General features: G+C 40.0%; 1 protein-coding gene across 1 annotated transcript in view; it reads left to right on the top strand.

The window, feature by feature from the left end:
• The first annotated feature begins 9,634 nt into the window (after window positions 1–9,634).
• gcn1 (GCN1 activator of EIF2AK4) overlaps window positions 9,635–17,919 on the top strand; it is a 55,825-nt gene continuing 47,540 nt past the window's right edge. Inside the window, exons 1-4 of the mRNA XM_061906991.1 lie at window positions 9,635–9,706; window positions 14,592–14,694; window positions 14,767–14,830; window positions 14,888–15,019. Of these exons, the coding sequence (XP_061762975.1) occupies window positions 9,689–9,706; window positions 14,592–14,694; window positions 14,767–14,830; window positions 14,888–15,019 (317 nt within the window). The 5' untranslated portion in view covers window positions 9,635–9,688. The remainder of the gene's footprint in view (window positions 9,707–14,591; window positions 14,695–14,766; window positions 14,831–14,887; window positions 15,020–17,919) is intronic.

Consider the following 17,919-nt stretch of genomic DNA (forward strand, 5'->3'; position numbering starts at 1 on the left):
CATGAAAATGCGTATATACAAGGCAAGTATTTCATATATATATATATATTATACATAAGTCAGAAATACTGGACTTTCAGTGAATTCTAGCTATACATATATATATATATATATATATATATATATATATATATATATTATATATATGGCCCTAGTGTGTGAATGTGAGTGTGAATGTTGTCTGTCTATCTGTGTTGGCCCTGCGATGAGGTGGCGACTTGTCCAGGGTGTACCCCGCCTTCCGCCCGATTGTAGCTGAGATAGGCGCCAGCGCCCCCCCGCGACCCCGAAAGGGAATAAGCAGTAGAAAATGGATGGATGGATGGATATATATATATATATATATAGATTGATTGATATATAATATATAAAAGAAATACTTGAATTGTAGTGTTCATTTATTTACACATATACACACACATAACACTCATCTACTCATTGTTGAGTTAAGGGTTGAATTGTTCATCCTTGTTCTATTCTCTGTCACTATTTTTCTAACCATATGCATGTACAGTAAATGGCAGTATTGTCCTGTTTAAGAGTGTCACAACATTACTGTTAACGGCAGACGAACTGCTCTTCGGTAGACGAAAACGGGACTGCTGTTGTTGTGTGTTGTCACCGCGCTGGGAGGACGTTAATGAAACTGCCTAACAATAAACCCACATAAGAAACCAAGAATTCGCCCTCGATCATGCTACAGTTGTAACGTCATTGGGCAAGCGGACGTGAAAACAGGCTGTCCTCACTCAGGTCCGCCTGGAGCTGGAAGGGACGTGGCCTCCAGCTCTGCCTGAATTTCGGGAGAAAATTTGTCCCGGGAGGTTTTCAGCAGTGGCGCTGGAGGGTTGTCAAGTATGTGCCCAAGCCACTTCACAACTGTTATTACTATGAGACTGATGTATAACTCATGTGTGTACAACTTTTTCTCTGTGTAATAACCCATCCATCCATTTTCTACCGCTTATCTGGGATTTGGTCGCGGGGGGGCAGCAGCCAAAGCGGTCCCGTCCATCGCTGCTTGCAGCTTTAATTAATATTATTATTATTATCATATACAATGATTAATTTACATGCCTTTTATAAAATATATTAGCAATCATCTTTAACCCACTTTACTCTACCTTCTTATTGTTATATGTAATGTATACTGTTTGTATTTCCACAAGGCCGTTAAATTTCAAAGTATTTTCTTGTCCTGAGTATGACTTGCCATTGTTTTGGTCCTGAGATTTCCATAGTGTCCCCCTTTTCTTTGTGCAGTTCTGCTACTATTTTCGATCCTGTGGCTTAAAAGTAACAGGACGGCATTACGCATTTTCCCATCGATTGATTGATTGAGACTTTTATTAGTAGATTGCACAGTACAGTACATATTCCGTACATTTGACCACTAAATGGTAACACCCGAATAAGTTTTTCAACTTGTTTAAGTCGGGGTCCACCAATTGAATTGATTAACGTGGACCCCGACTTAAACAAGTTGAAAAACTTATTCGGGTGTTACCATTTAGTGGTCAATTGTACTGTGCAATCTACTAATAAAAGTTTCAATCAATCGACGTGAATCAATTCATGGTAAACTACGGAACGGGTCGAGGGTCAAAAATGTTAATCGGATGTAAAGAAAATATTTGCGCTTTTTAAAAGAACTTATAACTAACAAGATAACTTTGACAGCCCCTAATATACAGTAAATGGCTGACATTTAGCCATTGAAATACAGAGACGCTGCTGATGGTGTGCTTGCCGGAAAAGCAATTGAAAGGAGATACCATAAAAGTCCGCTCTCCAATGTAATTTCTGTACATCATTATTACATTACTTCACAAAACTGTGCTGTTTTGGGTAGGGGGTGGGGGTGGCCCGCACCAATTAAATTAATTTTGATTCATTTCAATGGGCTATGTTGATTGATTGATTGAAACTTTTATTAGTAGACTGCACAGTACAGTACATATTCTGTACAATTGACCATTAAATGGTAACACCCCAATACGTTTTTCAACTTGGGGTCCACGTTAATCAATTCATAGTAACTTGAGATACAACTGTTTTGAGTTAAGAGCTTCTTCACAGAACCATATAAGCTTGTAGGTTGAGGTAAAACATGATCTAAATAAAGTAGAACGTCAACACTCGCTGAATTGATTTACTCACATATGAATTGTGGTGTGTGTTTTTTATTTTTTTTTATTTTTTATTTTTTATTTTATTGTTGCTTCCAGGCCTACTTACATACTGGTTATGTCACTTTTGCTCATGAAAAGTTGCCACTGCTTCATTTACAACCAGCGGAAAACATTTTAAATACTCTCTTTTTTTTTTTTGCTTTGTAATTTTTTCTTTTTTTTTTAGTTGTTCTGGTCTAAATTGGTGAGTTTTAGATATGACAGAAAAATACATGTATTTATATCTTCTAAGACCAATCTAGTCTGTGAACATTGCCATCCATCCATCCATTTTCTACCGCTTATTCCCTTGTGGGGTCGCGGGGGGCGCTGGCGCCTATCTCAGCTACAATCGGGCGGAAGGCGGGGTACACCCTGGACAAGTCGCCACCTCATCGCAGTCTGTGAACATTGTTTATTGTTTATTGAATGGATCCCCAATAACTGACGCCAAGTCGACTGCTGGTCTTCCTGGGGTCCAAACAGGAGCAGACAAAATACAAATACAAAGAATACATGCATTACCAAACATTATACAGAGGAAAAATACAACATAAGACAATCCATCCATCCATCTTCTTCCGCTTATCTGAGGTCGGGTCGCGGGGGCAACAGCCTAAGCAGGGAAACCCAGACTTCCCTCTCCCCAGCCACTTCGTCTAGCTCTTCCCGGGGGATCCCGAGGCGTTCCCAGGCCAGCCGGGAGACATAGTCTTCCCAACGTGTCCTGGGTCTTCCCCGTGGCCTCCTACCGGTTGGACGTGCCCTAAACACCTCCCTAGGGAGGCGTTCGGGTGGCATCCTGACCAGATGCCTGAACCACCTCATCTGGCTCCTCTCCTTAGCGGCTTTACTTTGAGTTCCTCCCGGATGACAGAGCTTCTCACCCTATCTCTAAGGGAGAGCCCCGCCACACGGCGGAGGAAACTCATTTCGGCCGCTTGTACCCGTGATCTTATCCTTTCGGTCATGACCCAAAGCTCATGACCATAGGTGAGGATGGGAACGTAGATCGACCGGTAAATTGAGAGCTTTGCCTTCCGGCTCAGCTCCTTTTTCACCATAACTGATCGGTACAACGTCCGCATCACTGAAGACGCCGCACCGATCCGCCTGTCGATCGCACAATCCACTCTTCCCTCACTCATGAACAAGACTCCTAGGTACTTGAACTCCTCCACTTGGGGCAGGGTCTCCTCCCCAACCCGGAGATGGCATTCCACCCTTTTCCGGGCGAGAACCATGGACTCGGGCTTGGAGGTGCTGATTCTCATTCCGGTCGCTTCACACTCGGCTGCGAACCGATCCAGTGAGAGCTGAAGATCCCGGTCAGGTGAAGCCATCAGGACCACATCATCTGCAAAAAGCAGAGACCTAATCCTGCGGTCACCAAACCGAAACCCCTCAACACCTTGACTGCGCCTAGAAATTCTGTCCATAAAAGTTATGAACAGAATCGGTGGGCGGTATAGCTCGGTTGGTAGAGTGGCCGTGCCAGCAACTTGAGGGTTGCAGGTTCGATTCCCGCTTGTGCCATCCTAGTTACTGCCGTTGTGTCCTTGGGCAAGACACTTTACCCACCTGCTCCCAGTGCCACCCACACTGGTTTAAATGTAACTTAGATATATGGGTGTCACTTTGTAAAGCGCTTTGAGTCACTTGAGAAAAGCGCTATATAAAATATAATTCACTTCACAAAGGACCGCATATGTTTATCATTTGTTTTCAAAACGCTTCCCAAAAAATGGGACCTCAAAAATTTACTGTGGGACCCCATTTTTATGACTTGATGGGGTCCATGGGGCCCCATTTTGAAAATTCCTCGCGCCAACACTGCTGTCAACAGAGGACAAAAAATGCTTTATTTAAATAAATATATTCTTTATAAACTGCAATGAGTGAAGTGAGTTATATTTACATAGCGCTTTTCCTCTAGTGACTCAAAGCGCTTTACATAGTGAAACCCAGTATTTAAGTCACATTCAAACCAGTGTGGGTGGCACTGGGAGCAGGTGGGTAAAGTGTCTTGCCCAAGGACACAACGGCAGTGACTAGGATGGCGGAAGTGGGAATCGAACCTGCAACCCTCAAATTGCTGGCACGGCCGCTCTACCAACCGAGCTAAACCACCCCAGGTGGCGACTTGTCCAGGGTGAACCCCGCCTCCCGCCCGATTGTAGCTGAGCTATAGCACCAGCACCCCCAGCCACCCCAAAGGAAATAAGCGGTAGAAAATGGATGAATGGATGGATATTATTTATGAAGCAAGTTCAAGTATCATTGGCAAATTTTGGCCTTGCCACGCGTATTTGTGTCCTCTTTTGGGGATTTCACAATTTGGTCAGCCTACCTAAGCAGCTTCCTTGAGGCACGCCGCAGTAACAGCATCAAGGGTTGGAATTGGGGGTTAAATCACCATAAATGATTCCCGGGCGCGGCACCACTGCTGCTGCTCACTGCTCCCCTCACTTCCCAGGGGGTGATCAAGGGGATGGGTCAAATGCAGAGGACACATTTCGCCACACCTAGTGTGTGTGTGTGTGTGTGTGTGTGTGTGTGTGTGTGTGTGTGTGTGTGTGTGTGACAATAATTGGTACTTTAACTTCAATACAGGGGTGTCCAAACTTTTTCCACTGAGGGCCGCACACTGAAAAATCAAAGCAAGCGGGAGCCATTTTCATATTTTTTATTTAAAAAAACCAATGCAATATATAGATAAAAAATATACGTTTTGGCCTCCACTCAGTTATGATCCCAGGGACCCCAAAGGGTTTTTGTAAAAAAAAAAAAAAAAAATTAAAAATGTGTCATTATTCTAGACTTTTGACAAGAACAAGAAAGTTTGATCACATTACGCCTGTACTGGCTCACCTGCACTGGCTTCCTGTGCACTTAAGATGTGACTTTAAGGTTTTACTACTTACGTATAAAATACTACACGGTCTAGCTCCATCCTATCTTGCCGATTGTATTGTACCATATGTCCCGGCAAGAAATCTGCGTTCAAAGGACTCCGGCTTATTGGTGATTCCCAAAGCCCAAAAAAAGTCTGCGGGCTATAGAGCGTTTTCATTTCGGGCTCCAGTACTCTGGAATGCCCTCCCGGTAACAGTTCGAGATGCCACCTCAGTAGAAGCATTTAAGTCTCACCTTAAAACTCATTTGTATACTCTAGCCTTTAAATAGACTCCCTTTTAGACCAGTTGATCTGCCATTTCTTTTCTTTTTCTCCTATGTCCCACTCTCCCTTGTGGAGGGGGTCCGGTCCGATCCGGTGGCCATGTACTGCTCGCCTGTGTATCGGCTGGGGACATCTCTGCGCTGCTGATCCGCCTCCGCTTGGGATGGTTTCCTGCTGGCTCCGCTGTGAACGGGACTCTCGCTGCTGTGTTGGATCCGCTTTGGACTGGACTCTTGCGACTGTGTTGGATCCATTATGGATTGAACTTTCACAGTATCATGTTAGACCCGCTCGACATCCATTGCTTTCCTCCTCTCCAAGGTTCTCATAGTCATCATTGTCACCGACGTCCCACTGGGTGTGAGTTTTCCTTGCCCTTATGTGGGCCTACCGAGGATGTCGTAGTGGTTTGTGCAGCCCTTTGAGACACTAGTGATTTAGGGCTATATAAGTAAACATTGATTGATTGATTGATTATTCAGTATTACTATTTTCATTATTATTAAAGTTTTAAATCTCTAGATCAGGAGTCACCAACCTTTTTTAAAACCAAGAGCTACTTCTTGGGTACTGATTAATGCGAAGGGCTACCAGTTTGATACACACTTAAATAAATTGTCAGAAATAGCCAATTTGCTCAATTTACCTTTAATAAATAAATCTATATATATATATTAAAATAAATGGGTATTTCTGTCTGTCATTCCGTCGCACATTTGTTTTCCTTTTATGGAAGGTTTTTTGTAGAGAATAAATGATGAAAAAAACCACTTAATTGAATGATTTAAAAGAGGAGAAAACACGAAAAAAATGAAAGTTAAATTTGGAAACAGTTTATCTTCAATTTCGACTCTTTAAAGTTCAAAATTCAACCGAAAAAACCCGAGAAAAACCAGCTAATTCGAATCTTTTTGAAAAAATATAAAAATTATTTATGGAACATCATTAGTAATTTTTCCTGATTAAGATTAATTATAGAATTTTGTTGACATGTTTTAAATAGGTTAAAATCAACTTTGAAGTGAGATTTATATTTGATTCTACAGATTTTGTAGATTTGCCAGAATAATTTTTTTGAATTTTAATAAGTTTGAGGAAATATTTCACAAATATTCTTCGTCGAAAAAACAGAAGCTAAAATGAAGATTTAAATTAAAATGTATTTATTATTCTTTACAATAAAAACATAAAAAATGTATTGAACATTGATTTAAATTGTCAGGAAAGAAAAGGAAGGAATTTAAAAGGTAAAAAGGTATATGTGTTTAAAAATCCTGGAATCATTTTTAAGGTTGTATTTTTTCTCTAAAATTGTCTTTTTGAAAGTTATAAGAAGCAAGGTAAAAAAATAAATAAATTTATTTAAACAATTGAAGACCAAGTCTAGATCAACATTAGGAAAAAAAAATGGAAAAAACACAAAATATGCAATATTTTTACCCAATAACTTTTTTAGGTGAAATATTTGAGATTATATAATAATTGGAGCCATAATTTTGGATTTTGATTCATTATTATTTTTTGTGAGCAATGACACTTAAAAACAAATCACACTAAAATAATGGGGACCCAAAAGTGTCCTACTCATTAAAGTGTTAAAAAATAAATCATACATTTTTTTTTACTGTTTACCTTTAGCACAATAATCTAGAGATAATATCCGGCAATTTTAAGTTTTATTGTTGTTTACGTTTTATGTTTGTATGTTTTAGGCCGTTCTTTAAAAAAAAAAAAAACAGCTCAGTTTTTTATATGGCAAAACACAAAATATGCAACATTTTCCCCCAAAGTGGAATATTTAAAGTGACGTAAATGGAGCCTTGAATAGGTCAATAATTCAAAACGACATTGATTTTGATTCATTATTATTTTTTAAAGAAAGAAACAGCCTGCATGGAAGCTTTGTGTTATAAGAGTAAGCATTGCAACAATTTATTGTTACATTTCACCTGTTTGCTCTTTTATACCACTTTTTATGTTTTTTTTTTTTTTTTTATTGTATTCTTTAAACATTGGTTCTTAACTTTGTTGGAGGTACCGAACCCCAGCAGTTTTATATGCGCATTCACCGAACCCTTCGTTGGTGAAAAATACATTTATTTATTTTTTTCCAATTCAAGACAAAGTTATATATTTTTGGTAACACTTTAGTATGGAGAACATATTCTAATTACAAAGACTTAATTTAGAGTTATTTGGACACTAGGGGAACATATTCTGAGTAATAAAGACTCAATTTAGAGTTATTTGGACACTAGGGGAACATATTCTAAGTAATAAAGACTCAATTTAGAGTTATTTGGACACTAGGGGAACATATTCTAAGTAATAAAGACTCAATTTAGAGTTATTTGGTTAGGGTTAGGGTCAGGGTTAGAGGGTTAGGGTTATAATAAGGCCATGCTGAATAAGGCATCAATAAGTACTTAATAATGACTAGTTAACAACCAATATGTTACTAATTTGCATGTTAATAAGCAACTAATTAATGTTGAATATGTCCCCCATACTAAAGTGTAACCATGCTTTTTTTTTACTGGTGCACAAAATCATCAATGTTTATTTATATAGCCCTAAATCACAAATGTCTCAAAGGACTGTACAAACCATTACGACTACGACATCCTCGGAAGAACCCACACAAAATGAACCGTGCATGAACATCACCTTGTTCAAACAATGAAACCAACACAGTGCGTAAACTCACAACAAGGATGGGATAGGATAAGTCTTTATTGCCATTGCAACAAGTACAACAAAACTTTGTTTTCAGCACAAACCTGTTCAAGATTAGACAAACAAACAGTGTACAGGGTTACAGAACAAGAACGCTGATGGGTCGCCATAAGGTGCCCCGTAAAAGATGGGAAAAAGGTAAACGCTGGGGAAGGATGAGTTAAAAAAAAATACAATCTAGACTGGGCTTCCAAGGGGGCCCAGTCTGGAGTGGGAAAAAACCTCCATAGCAAAGCACATATACATATTACAACATACATCTCGAGATATCTAGCAACAGAGGGAAGGTAGTTTAAGGTCATGGTGGTAGATCGCAGCTCTCAGGCGCTGACCATCCATTCATCACCTCTACGGGATTTGCGTCGAGGGCGTTGGATTGGCGTGGTGGGGTGTGTATGTGTGGCGTATAGTTTTGTGGATGTGTGTGTGTAAGCCCGTAGTGTGTCTCTTTTCCGCGGCCTTGCTGTATTGTAAACTCGCTAGTCCAAAGTCAACAACAACAGGTGTGCATCCATGAGAGACAAAAAGGGAGTTTGTTGTGTCTTCATTGCAGTGATCTTCAGGAGAGTCTCGAAGCCAGGGAAACAATCCAAGTTAGAATGATTTGTATGCGAGGGAAAATAAAATTTGCTTTTCACTCTAAATTGTCTATGACTGGTCCTCAAAAACTGCGGGGTAGACAGTCCGATGTAATCCACAGTTCTTCCCGCATCCTCCAATCATTTGTGGCAGCTTTGGGGTACTTTGAAGACTGCCAGCAACTTCCCCTTTGTCGACAAACCAGAGCAAGGCTTATTCCAATCAGCATATGTCCTTTTGTCATAATTCCGAATAGGTGGATATCTTCACGTCCTCGACAGAAAAGCGTCGCCCTCCTTCTTCCCCCAAGAGTCCGTCGTGTGTCCAGCAACAATCGCTTCGTCACGACAGCAGGTTCCCCCAAACCCAAAATCTTGTCAATTTTGTTGAGGCTAGTTAAATAATTCCTATGTTTGGATTTGGAGAGCAGTGCAAAAAGAGGCAACTTGAAAAAACCTGACAAAACAAAGAAGCAAGCAGGAGAGGAAAGGGGAGCGTCCACCTAAGACGAGTGCCAGAGGAAAAAAAAAAATCACAACAAATTACACGCCTGCAAATCAGTCAGCTGTTGCCGTACCCGTAATATAGGGAAAAGTTTGTATTTACACGATGAGTCGGGTGTGTTTTGACCTCCATCGTACCCAGATTAAGAACCATTGTCTTAAAATGTGCCGTGAGGCCGTTAAAAAATAACCCGCGGGCCGCAAATGGCCCCCGGGCCGCACTCTGGACACCCCTGCTTTAATAGTACAATGAACTAATCAAGCCTGCACGTAAGGACGCCTGTCAACCACTAGATGGCGACAAAGATAAGTACAAGAGCCTCTAACGAGCACCCGTACAAGTATGTTATGAGCATCACGAACTCTAAACAAAAATTCGACAACGTATGATTTTAAAATGGTTTTACAAACAATACATTGTTTAAAAAAAAAAAATACAAATAAAAAAAAATATCTGGCGGTGGAGTCCTGACCCGGAAGTGACACCCCCAACGACTTCCTGTGTCCAGACCGGCAACATGGCAGCGGACACGCAGGTATGTGTGGCTGGCCTCTTTAAATGCCATAAGTCACATGAACATGTGGTTTCTATTGTTTCTTTGCGTCTTAAACCACATTTTGTGATGTCCGAGTGTGTTTTTTAATCTTGGAAGAATGTTCAGACGCTCAACTTGGCGCGACGCCTAAAACGAGCTAGCTTCGTGGCTAACAGAAAAGAGCTACGTAACACGACAATTATTACTTTTAGTAGCTTCTTCACACCAATTATATTTAATGTTTGGCAGAGGGAAGCATTATAACTACAATCAATGATTATTATTAATACTAATAATACATGTTTTACATCCTCAATCCATGTTTAGTTATATAGTCCTAAATCACTAGTGTCTCAAAGGGCTGCACAAACCACGACATCCGCGATAGAGCCCACATAAGGGCAAGGAAAAACTCACCCCTGTGGGACGTCGGTGACAGTGACAATGATGACTATGAGAAACCTTGGAGAGGACCGCATATGTGGGCAAAACTTCCCCCCCCAGGGGACCGAAAGCAATGGATGTCGAGCGGGTCTAACATGATACTGTGAAAGTTTCAATCCATAGTGGATCCAACACACAACCGCGAGAGTCCAGTCCGAAGTGGATCCAACACAGTATTGAGAGTCCCGTCCATAGTGGAGCCAACAGGAAACCATCCCAAGCGGAGGCGAGTCAGCAGCGCAGAGATGTCCCCAACCGATATACAGGCGAGCGGTCCATTCTGGGTCCCGACTCTGTACGAGCGGTCCATCCTGGGTCCCGACTCTGGACAGCCAGAACTTCATCCAAGGGAGAGTGGGACAGAGGAGAAAAAGAAAAGAAACGGCAGATCAACTGGTCTAAAAAGGGGGTCTATTTAAAGGCTAGAGTATACAAATGAGTTTTAAGATGGGACTTAAATGCTTCTACTGAGGTAGCATCTCGAACTGTTACCGGGAGGGCATTCCAGAGTACTGGAGACCGAATAGAAAACGCTCTATAGCCCGCAGACTTTTTTTGGGCTCTGGGAATGACTAATAAGCCGGAGTTCCTTGAATGCAGATGTCTTGCCGGGACATATGGTACAATACAATTGGCAAGATAGGATGGAGCTAGACCGTGTAGTATTTTATACGTAAGTAGTAAAACCTTAACGTCGCATCTTAAGTGCACAGGAAGCCAGTGCAGGTGAGCCAGTACAGGCGTAATATGATCAAACTTTCTTGTTCTTGTCAAAAGTCTAGCAGCCGCATTTTGTACCAACTGTAATCTTTTAATGCTAGACATGGGGAGACCCGAAAATAATACGTTACAGTAATCCAGACGAGACGTAACAAACGCATGAATAATGATCTCGGCGTCGTATGTGGACAAAATAGAGCAAATTTTAGCGATATTACGGAGATGAAAGAAGGCCGTTTTAGTAACACTCCTAATGTGTGACACAAAGGTGAGCGTTGGGTCGAAGATAATACCCAGATTCTTTACCGAGTCGCCTTGGTAATTGTTTAGTTGTCAAATTTTAAAGTTGTATTATTAAATAGAGGTTGCTGTCTAGCAGGACCGATAACATTAACATTAAAACATTCTTCTTCATACTGCAATAATATATGCTCATTTTAAACTTTCATGCAGAGAGGGAAATCCCAACTAAGTCAATTTAGCAAAAGTGTATTTATTTTTTATTTTTATTTTTTTTATTTTTTTATTTTTTTTTATTAAATCAACACAAAAACACACAAAATACACTTTCCATCAGTGCATCAACCCCCCAAAGAAAACCCCTCCCTCCCCCATTCACACCCAGCCACACCCACTCACACAAAAAAAGGGTTATTTCTATCCATCCATCCATCCATTTTCTACCGCTTATTCCCTTTTGGGGTCGCGGGGGGTGCTGGCGCCTATCTCAGCTACAATCGGGCGGAAGGCGGGGTACACCCTGGACAAGTCGCTACCTCATCGCAGGGCCAACACAGATAGACAGACAACATTCACACTCACATTCACACACTAGGGACCATTTAGTGTTGCCAATCAACCTATCCCCAGGTGCATGTCTTTGGAAGTGGGAGGAAGCCGGAGTACCCGGAGGGAACCCACGCATTCACGGGGAGAACATGCAAACTCCACACAGAAAGATCCCGAGCCTGGATTTGAACCCAGGACTGCAAGACCTTCGTATTGTGAGGCAGACGCACTAACCCCTCTCCCACCGTGGTTATTTCTATCTGCTACCAAAATGCTGGTTCCCACAACATATATAACACAGTCTGCAAGGGACATAGTCCCTGAAACACACATGATTGTGTGTGTCGCCGGTCCACTAACACTATCATTAATTACTATTTTTTATGTAATTGTTTTATATGATTTTACTTTCTTTTTTATCCAAAAAAATGTCATTGTTTTCCTTTTTTTTTAATCTCATTTTATTTTATAAAAAAAAAATTAAAAAAAATAACCTTATCTTCATCAGACCAGGTTGTTAATGGAATTAGACTTGTCTAAAAGGTTTTTAAAACCAGGTCCAGTCCAGACAATGTCAAAGTGGGCCTCAGCAACACACACCCTCATCCATGTGCAACAACAAAAATTAGGGAAACAACAGATTGCATATAAGTTATAAACAAAATTACATTTTCATAAAAAGCATTTGTGTATAGTCCATATTATGTCCAAGTCAGATTCAACACACACCTTCATTTTGTACACTCAAAAAAAGGGAACACAACAACAGATAGCATATATGTTGCTGTTGTTGCATATCTATAAACATTATTACATTTTCATAATAAGCCTTTAAGGATTTCCCATCTTTTTTCATGTTTTTTGGCATCATTATCGTTGTCAATCATGTATCTTTCTAAAGTTAAAAAATACTGAATAAATGTTTTAAAGAAAGTAATACTAAGTGAATATCTATTTTTGGCCTTAAAAATAAACCTTTTACCAAGTACTATAATTAAATTAACTAAGTCATGCTTGTCAATAAACTCTCCTAAAATAACAGAAACTATATCAAGCTTCATAAACAAACCAATCCTTGAACACGTTTTTTCAACTTCCACCCAAAAGGAAGACACAATATGACAATACCAAAACAAATGCAGGGTGGATTCAGATTCCTGACAGCAAAAGCGGCAATCATCTGACTCAGTCATATTCCATAGTTTTAACATTTTCCCCGTTGGTAAGAAGTTATAAATAATTTTAATTTGAAAATAACGGTTTTGCACATCGATAGTAGTTTTGTAGATTAGTTTGAATATGGCATCCCACGGCAACGGGCAGTCAAAAAAGTCCTCCCATTTTCCATATGTGTTATATGGGACAGCCTTCAAAGATTTCTTTATTAAATAAAAATTATATATTTTTTTATTAATTTTAGTTCCTTTTTGCCAACTAGAATTTCTTATTAGAGGTTTACAAACTAGTAATTTAGTAGTTCCATAATGCACCGTTAGCATCACAGTTAATGTTACCCATGTAGCTACCTCTCTGCTCGGGCAGGGCCTGTGTGACGTTGCACGCGTGACGTATCTAAGAAAGTGCGCTTATTTATGTCTCTATGAGAAGGAGAGACAAGAAAGAGTGGGGAACACATGCAGTGTAATGCCCGCAGCTAAAAACAACTTTGTGAGAACATATACCCGAATATCACTATATTGTCATTTTCTATATCGTACAGAGACAAACCAGCGACATATCGAGTACCGTATTTTTCGGACTACAAGTTGGAGTTTTTTTTCATAGTGTGCAACTTATACTCAGGAGCGACTTATGTGTGAAATGATTAACACATTACCGTAAAATATCAAATAAAATTATTTAGCTCATTCACGTAAGAGACTAGACGTATACAATTTCATCGGATTTAGCGATTAGGAGTGACAGTTATAGCATTTCCTATATTTTATAGTTATTTGAATGACTCTTACCATAATTTGTTACGTTAACATACCAGGCACCTTCTCAGTTGGTTATTTATGCCTCATATAACGTACACTTATTCAGCCTGTTGTTCACTATTCTTTATTTATTTTAAATTGCCTTTCAAATGTATTTTCTTGGTGTCCAATTTTATCAAATAATTTACCCCCAAAAATGTGACTTATACTCCAGTGCGACTTATATATGTTTTTTCTCTTCTTTATTATGCATTTTTGGCAGGTGCGACTTATACTCCTAAAAATACGGTATATCGATATATCGCCCAGCCCTAGGCTTCAGCAGCCCCCGCGATCCCAAAAGGGACAAGCGGTAGAAAATGGATGGATGGAATTAAATGGAAAAACGAACACCTTATACCTTTATAAAAGACAGTGATGAGCGGAGCGGGAGAAGATCAACACAGACACCACTTTCCTACATAAGTTCTTTCTTCAGTAGTGTTTCTTACCCTAATTATTTTATTTTTTCTGGGACTATCAACTTTCTTTGGCCCCATGGCGATTACAAAACTGTTGGGACGGCGTGGCGCAGTGGGATAGAGTGGCCTTGCGCAACCCGAGGGTCCCTAGTTCAAATCCCACCTAGTACCAACCTCGTCACGTCCGTTGTTTCCTGAGCAAGACACTTCACCCTTGATCCTGATGGGTGCTGGTATGCGCCTTGCATGGCAGCTCCCTCCATCAGTGTGTGAATGGGTAAATGTGGAAGTAGTGTCAAAGCGCTTTGAGTACCTTGAAGGTAGAAAAGCGCTATACAAGTACAACCCATTTATCATTTATAAACCATGAAAAATTTTTGGGGGAAATGTTTGTTAAACAACGAATCATACAAAATATGGGGTGTACAGAATCCTAGGTACCTCTGTGTCACTGTGACCCCCAATTTCTGTTTGTGTCTGTCCCTTTAAGGGATTTTGGTCAATTTTCAGTCAATGTAATTTGTCTTCCAGGTTTCAGACACGCTGAAGAAATTTGCTTTAAAAGTGACTACAGCCAGTGTGAAAGAACGCAAGGAGATTTTCGGAGAGCTGAAACAATGTTTAAAGGGTAAAGGTGAGTGTTTCTGTGTTTTTTATGCTCCGATTGTAGTGTTCGAACTTCAGCTCATCGAATACTTTCTTTTAGATTTACCAGATCCTGCCATAAAAGGCATTTGCAAGCTCTTCTGCCTCACTCCTCACAGATATCGGTAAGTTCTAACTTGTGGTTCGTTTTTTTTTTACAAGCTAATAATTATGTTTCTAAGGGATGCTGCTTCCCGCCGAGAGCTCCTCTCTGCCATTACGCAGCTGGCGGAGCGTCAACCCGACATTCTGGTGTTGAGCCTTCTCCACTGCCTTCAAACCGGCGGACTGGTCAACAAAAACGGAGAGCCGGGGTATGCGCCTGACTGGATTTAGCTGATGCAGCAATTTTGACACCACACAGCAAACCAGACATATATCCAAGGGATGGGGCTAACAAACGGGGACAGTAGACAGTATTGTCTGATTATCCTTATTTTAAATTAATTTTAGATCAAAGTAAAATATTATTATTATCATAATGCAAGCAACAGTGTTTTCCGCAGGACGGCAATCTGCTGGTTGCTTTTGTGAGAGAAAAAAAGGGACAAAAAACATGAAAATCAAAACAAGTGTTTTGATTGAAATATAAATGTTGCCTATTCTGTCGCTTGTTTTTGTGTGGCTATCAACCAGCTACTCGTTGAAAAAGGATACCTGGTTTCCAACCAAGCTAGCATGTTATATGCAGTGTTGGGTTAGTTACTGAAAAACCTTAACTACTTACTTTATTTCAAAAGGAACTCACTAACCAAAAAGTAATGCATTACTGTGAAAAGTAACTATTTAGTTTTAATTTAGAGAAAAGGAAAGCTTGGCCTGGGCCACTAGGATCCCTCTTTATGTTTGTGAAGTTTATAGTCTATACCAGGGGTGCCCATTACGTCGATCGCGATCAACTGGTCGATCTCGGAGGGTGTGTCAGTCGATCTCAAACCAGGCATTAAAAAATATACATAAAAATGAGCAATCATCAATCATACGAAGACTTCACTTTCGTCAGTTGTTTGACATTCTCGGCACCCGAGGATCTTGTGAGATGACGCTGGCTGCTGCGAGCTCATATTTAAGAAAAAAATCACTAACAGGGCGGACGCAGAGAAACACATTTTATTTCTAGAGACTCCGTACCTACTGTCAAAACTCTAAAGACCGACTGCACAGTTCCTGTCTTCACCATAAAAGACCTGTTTCATCCTGCCTGTGCTAACAAAATAAGAGTCTCAGAAAGCTAGCGTGCACAAGCTAGCAAACTACGGAGTTTGATGCCAATGTATTTCTCCCCCGCCCTCAGCGACCGCTTTCTCACTTGCTTGCCCACCCGCACACTCACTGACGTCACTCACCTGCTGCCGGACATTATAGGGCCACACACATATGCTACTCTCATAACAAAGTGTTTAAAAACGAGTATGCAAGTTGGACAAATGAGATGCCAAATCCAACCACTTTCATGTGGTATTGGACAAAAAGGAGGACTTTTTTTTTCCTCCATTTGAAAATGCGGACGTTATCAGCACCACTGTCTAATTCCAATCAACGCAAGTCATCAGAATCAAATACACCAACTTATATTCTTGTCTTCATGAAAGAAAGGAATCTATGTGTGTTAAACATGCTTGTATTATCATTAAACACCATCAACTTGTTAACAAAAATGTCTCTTTCATAAATAAATAAATATAAATTATAAATAGGAATGAGGTAGATCTCCTCGACTTGGTCAATTGAAAAGTAGCTCGCCTGCAGAAAAAGTGTGAGCGCCCCTGGTCTATACATTTAGAGTGATGTGATAGTCAAACACTCTAGAAGTCTAGAATGAAAGTGTATATAAGAGAATTGACAGAGTGTGTGTACCTTCAGTGCTGAATGATGAGCAGAGGCAGAGTTGGGAGTGTCTTCTTTAGCTTGCTTTCCATGTTTATGTACTCACTGTTCACTGTGTGCAGGAACTTGGAAAATGTTTTCGTGCCATTTGCGGTTTGACGCCCGCTATCATGCTAATTAGCTGGCTGAAAGCGGGTGACTCCACCGTAGAAATAGCCTGCATGTCTTCTAGCACATACGTTGCAATGTCTCTATTAATGTTGTCCTGGCTAGCAGTCCCTCCGTTAAAATCCTTAGGTGAAGTGTGTCTCTCTTTTCCAGCTTCGTTGAAGCATGTTGCTTTTGTAGCTGTTTCAGCAGATTATAATTGCTGTTTTGGGCAGTAGGTGGGATCTTTGATCCAAGACACAACTTATATTTCACTAAAATGTTCTTTTATTTGTGTTCGACAGAAGAAAAGTAGTGAGAATATCTTCATGTTAAGAAACTCAGCTTCGGCTCCGCAATTATGTCTTGTTAGTAAACACAGACACGTCCCACAAACACGCACCCACAGTGCGCCGTGCGCCTCTTCTTTTCCTTGTAACACAGGAAAATCAGAAGGGCGACACTGCAACTCTCCAATAAAACACACTCAGATCTTCTCAGTTTCTAGCCGATACTATATAAAAAGTAACGCATCATGTAGTAACGGTAACTGAGTTACTGAATATAAAAAATAACGTGTTAGAGCATTGGTTCTCAACCTTTTTTCAGTGTTGTACCCCTTATGAAATTTTTTTTATTCAAGTACACCCTAATCAGAGCAAAGCATTTTTGGTTGAAAAAAAGAAGTAAAATACAGCACTATGTCATCAGTTTCTGTTTTATTGAATTGTATAACAGTGAAAAATATTGCTCATTTGTAGTGGTCTTTCTTCAATTATTTGGAAAAAAAGATATAAAAATAACTAAAAACTTGTTGAAAAATAAACAAGATATTCAATTATGAATAAAGATTTCTACACATAGAAGTAATCATCAACTTAAAGTGCCCTCTTTGGGGATTGTAATAGAGATCCATTTGGATTCATTAACTTCATTCTAAACATTTCTTCACAAAAAAAGAAATCTTAAACATCAATATTTATGGAACATGTCCACAAAAAATCTGGCTGTCAACACTGAATATTGCATTTTTGCATTTTTTTTTTCACAGTTTATGAACTTTGTTGAAGTTTTATTCAATAAATATATTTATTAAGGATTTTTGAATATTTGCTATTTTTAGAATATTTTAATGTGAGTGTGAATGTTGTTTGTCTATCTGTGTTGGCCATGTGATGAGGTGGCGACTTGTCCAGGGTGTACCCCGCCTTCCGCCCGATTGTAGCTGAGATAGGCGCCA

The sequence above is a fragment of the Nerophis ophidion genome, linkage group LG07 (assembly GCF_033978795.1).
Source record: "Nerophis ophidion isolate RoL-2023_Sa linkage group LG07, RoL_Noph_v1.0, whole genome shotgun sequence".
Taxonomy (NCBI): Eukaryota; Metazoa; Chordata; class Actinopteri; order Syngnathiformes; family Syngnathidae; genus Nerophis; species Nerophis ophidion.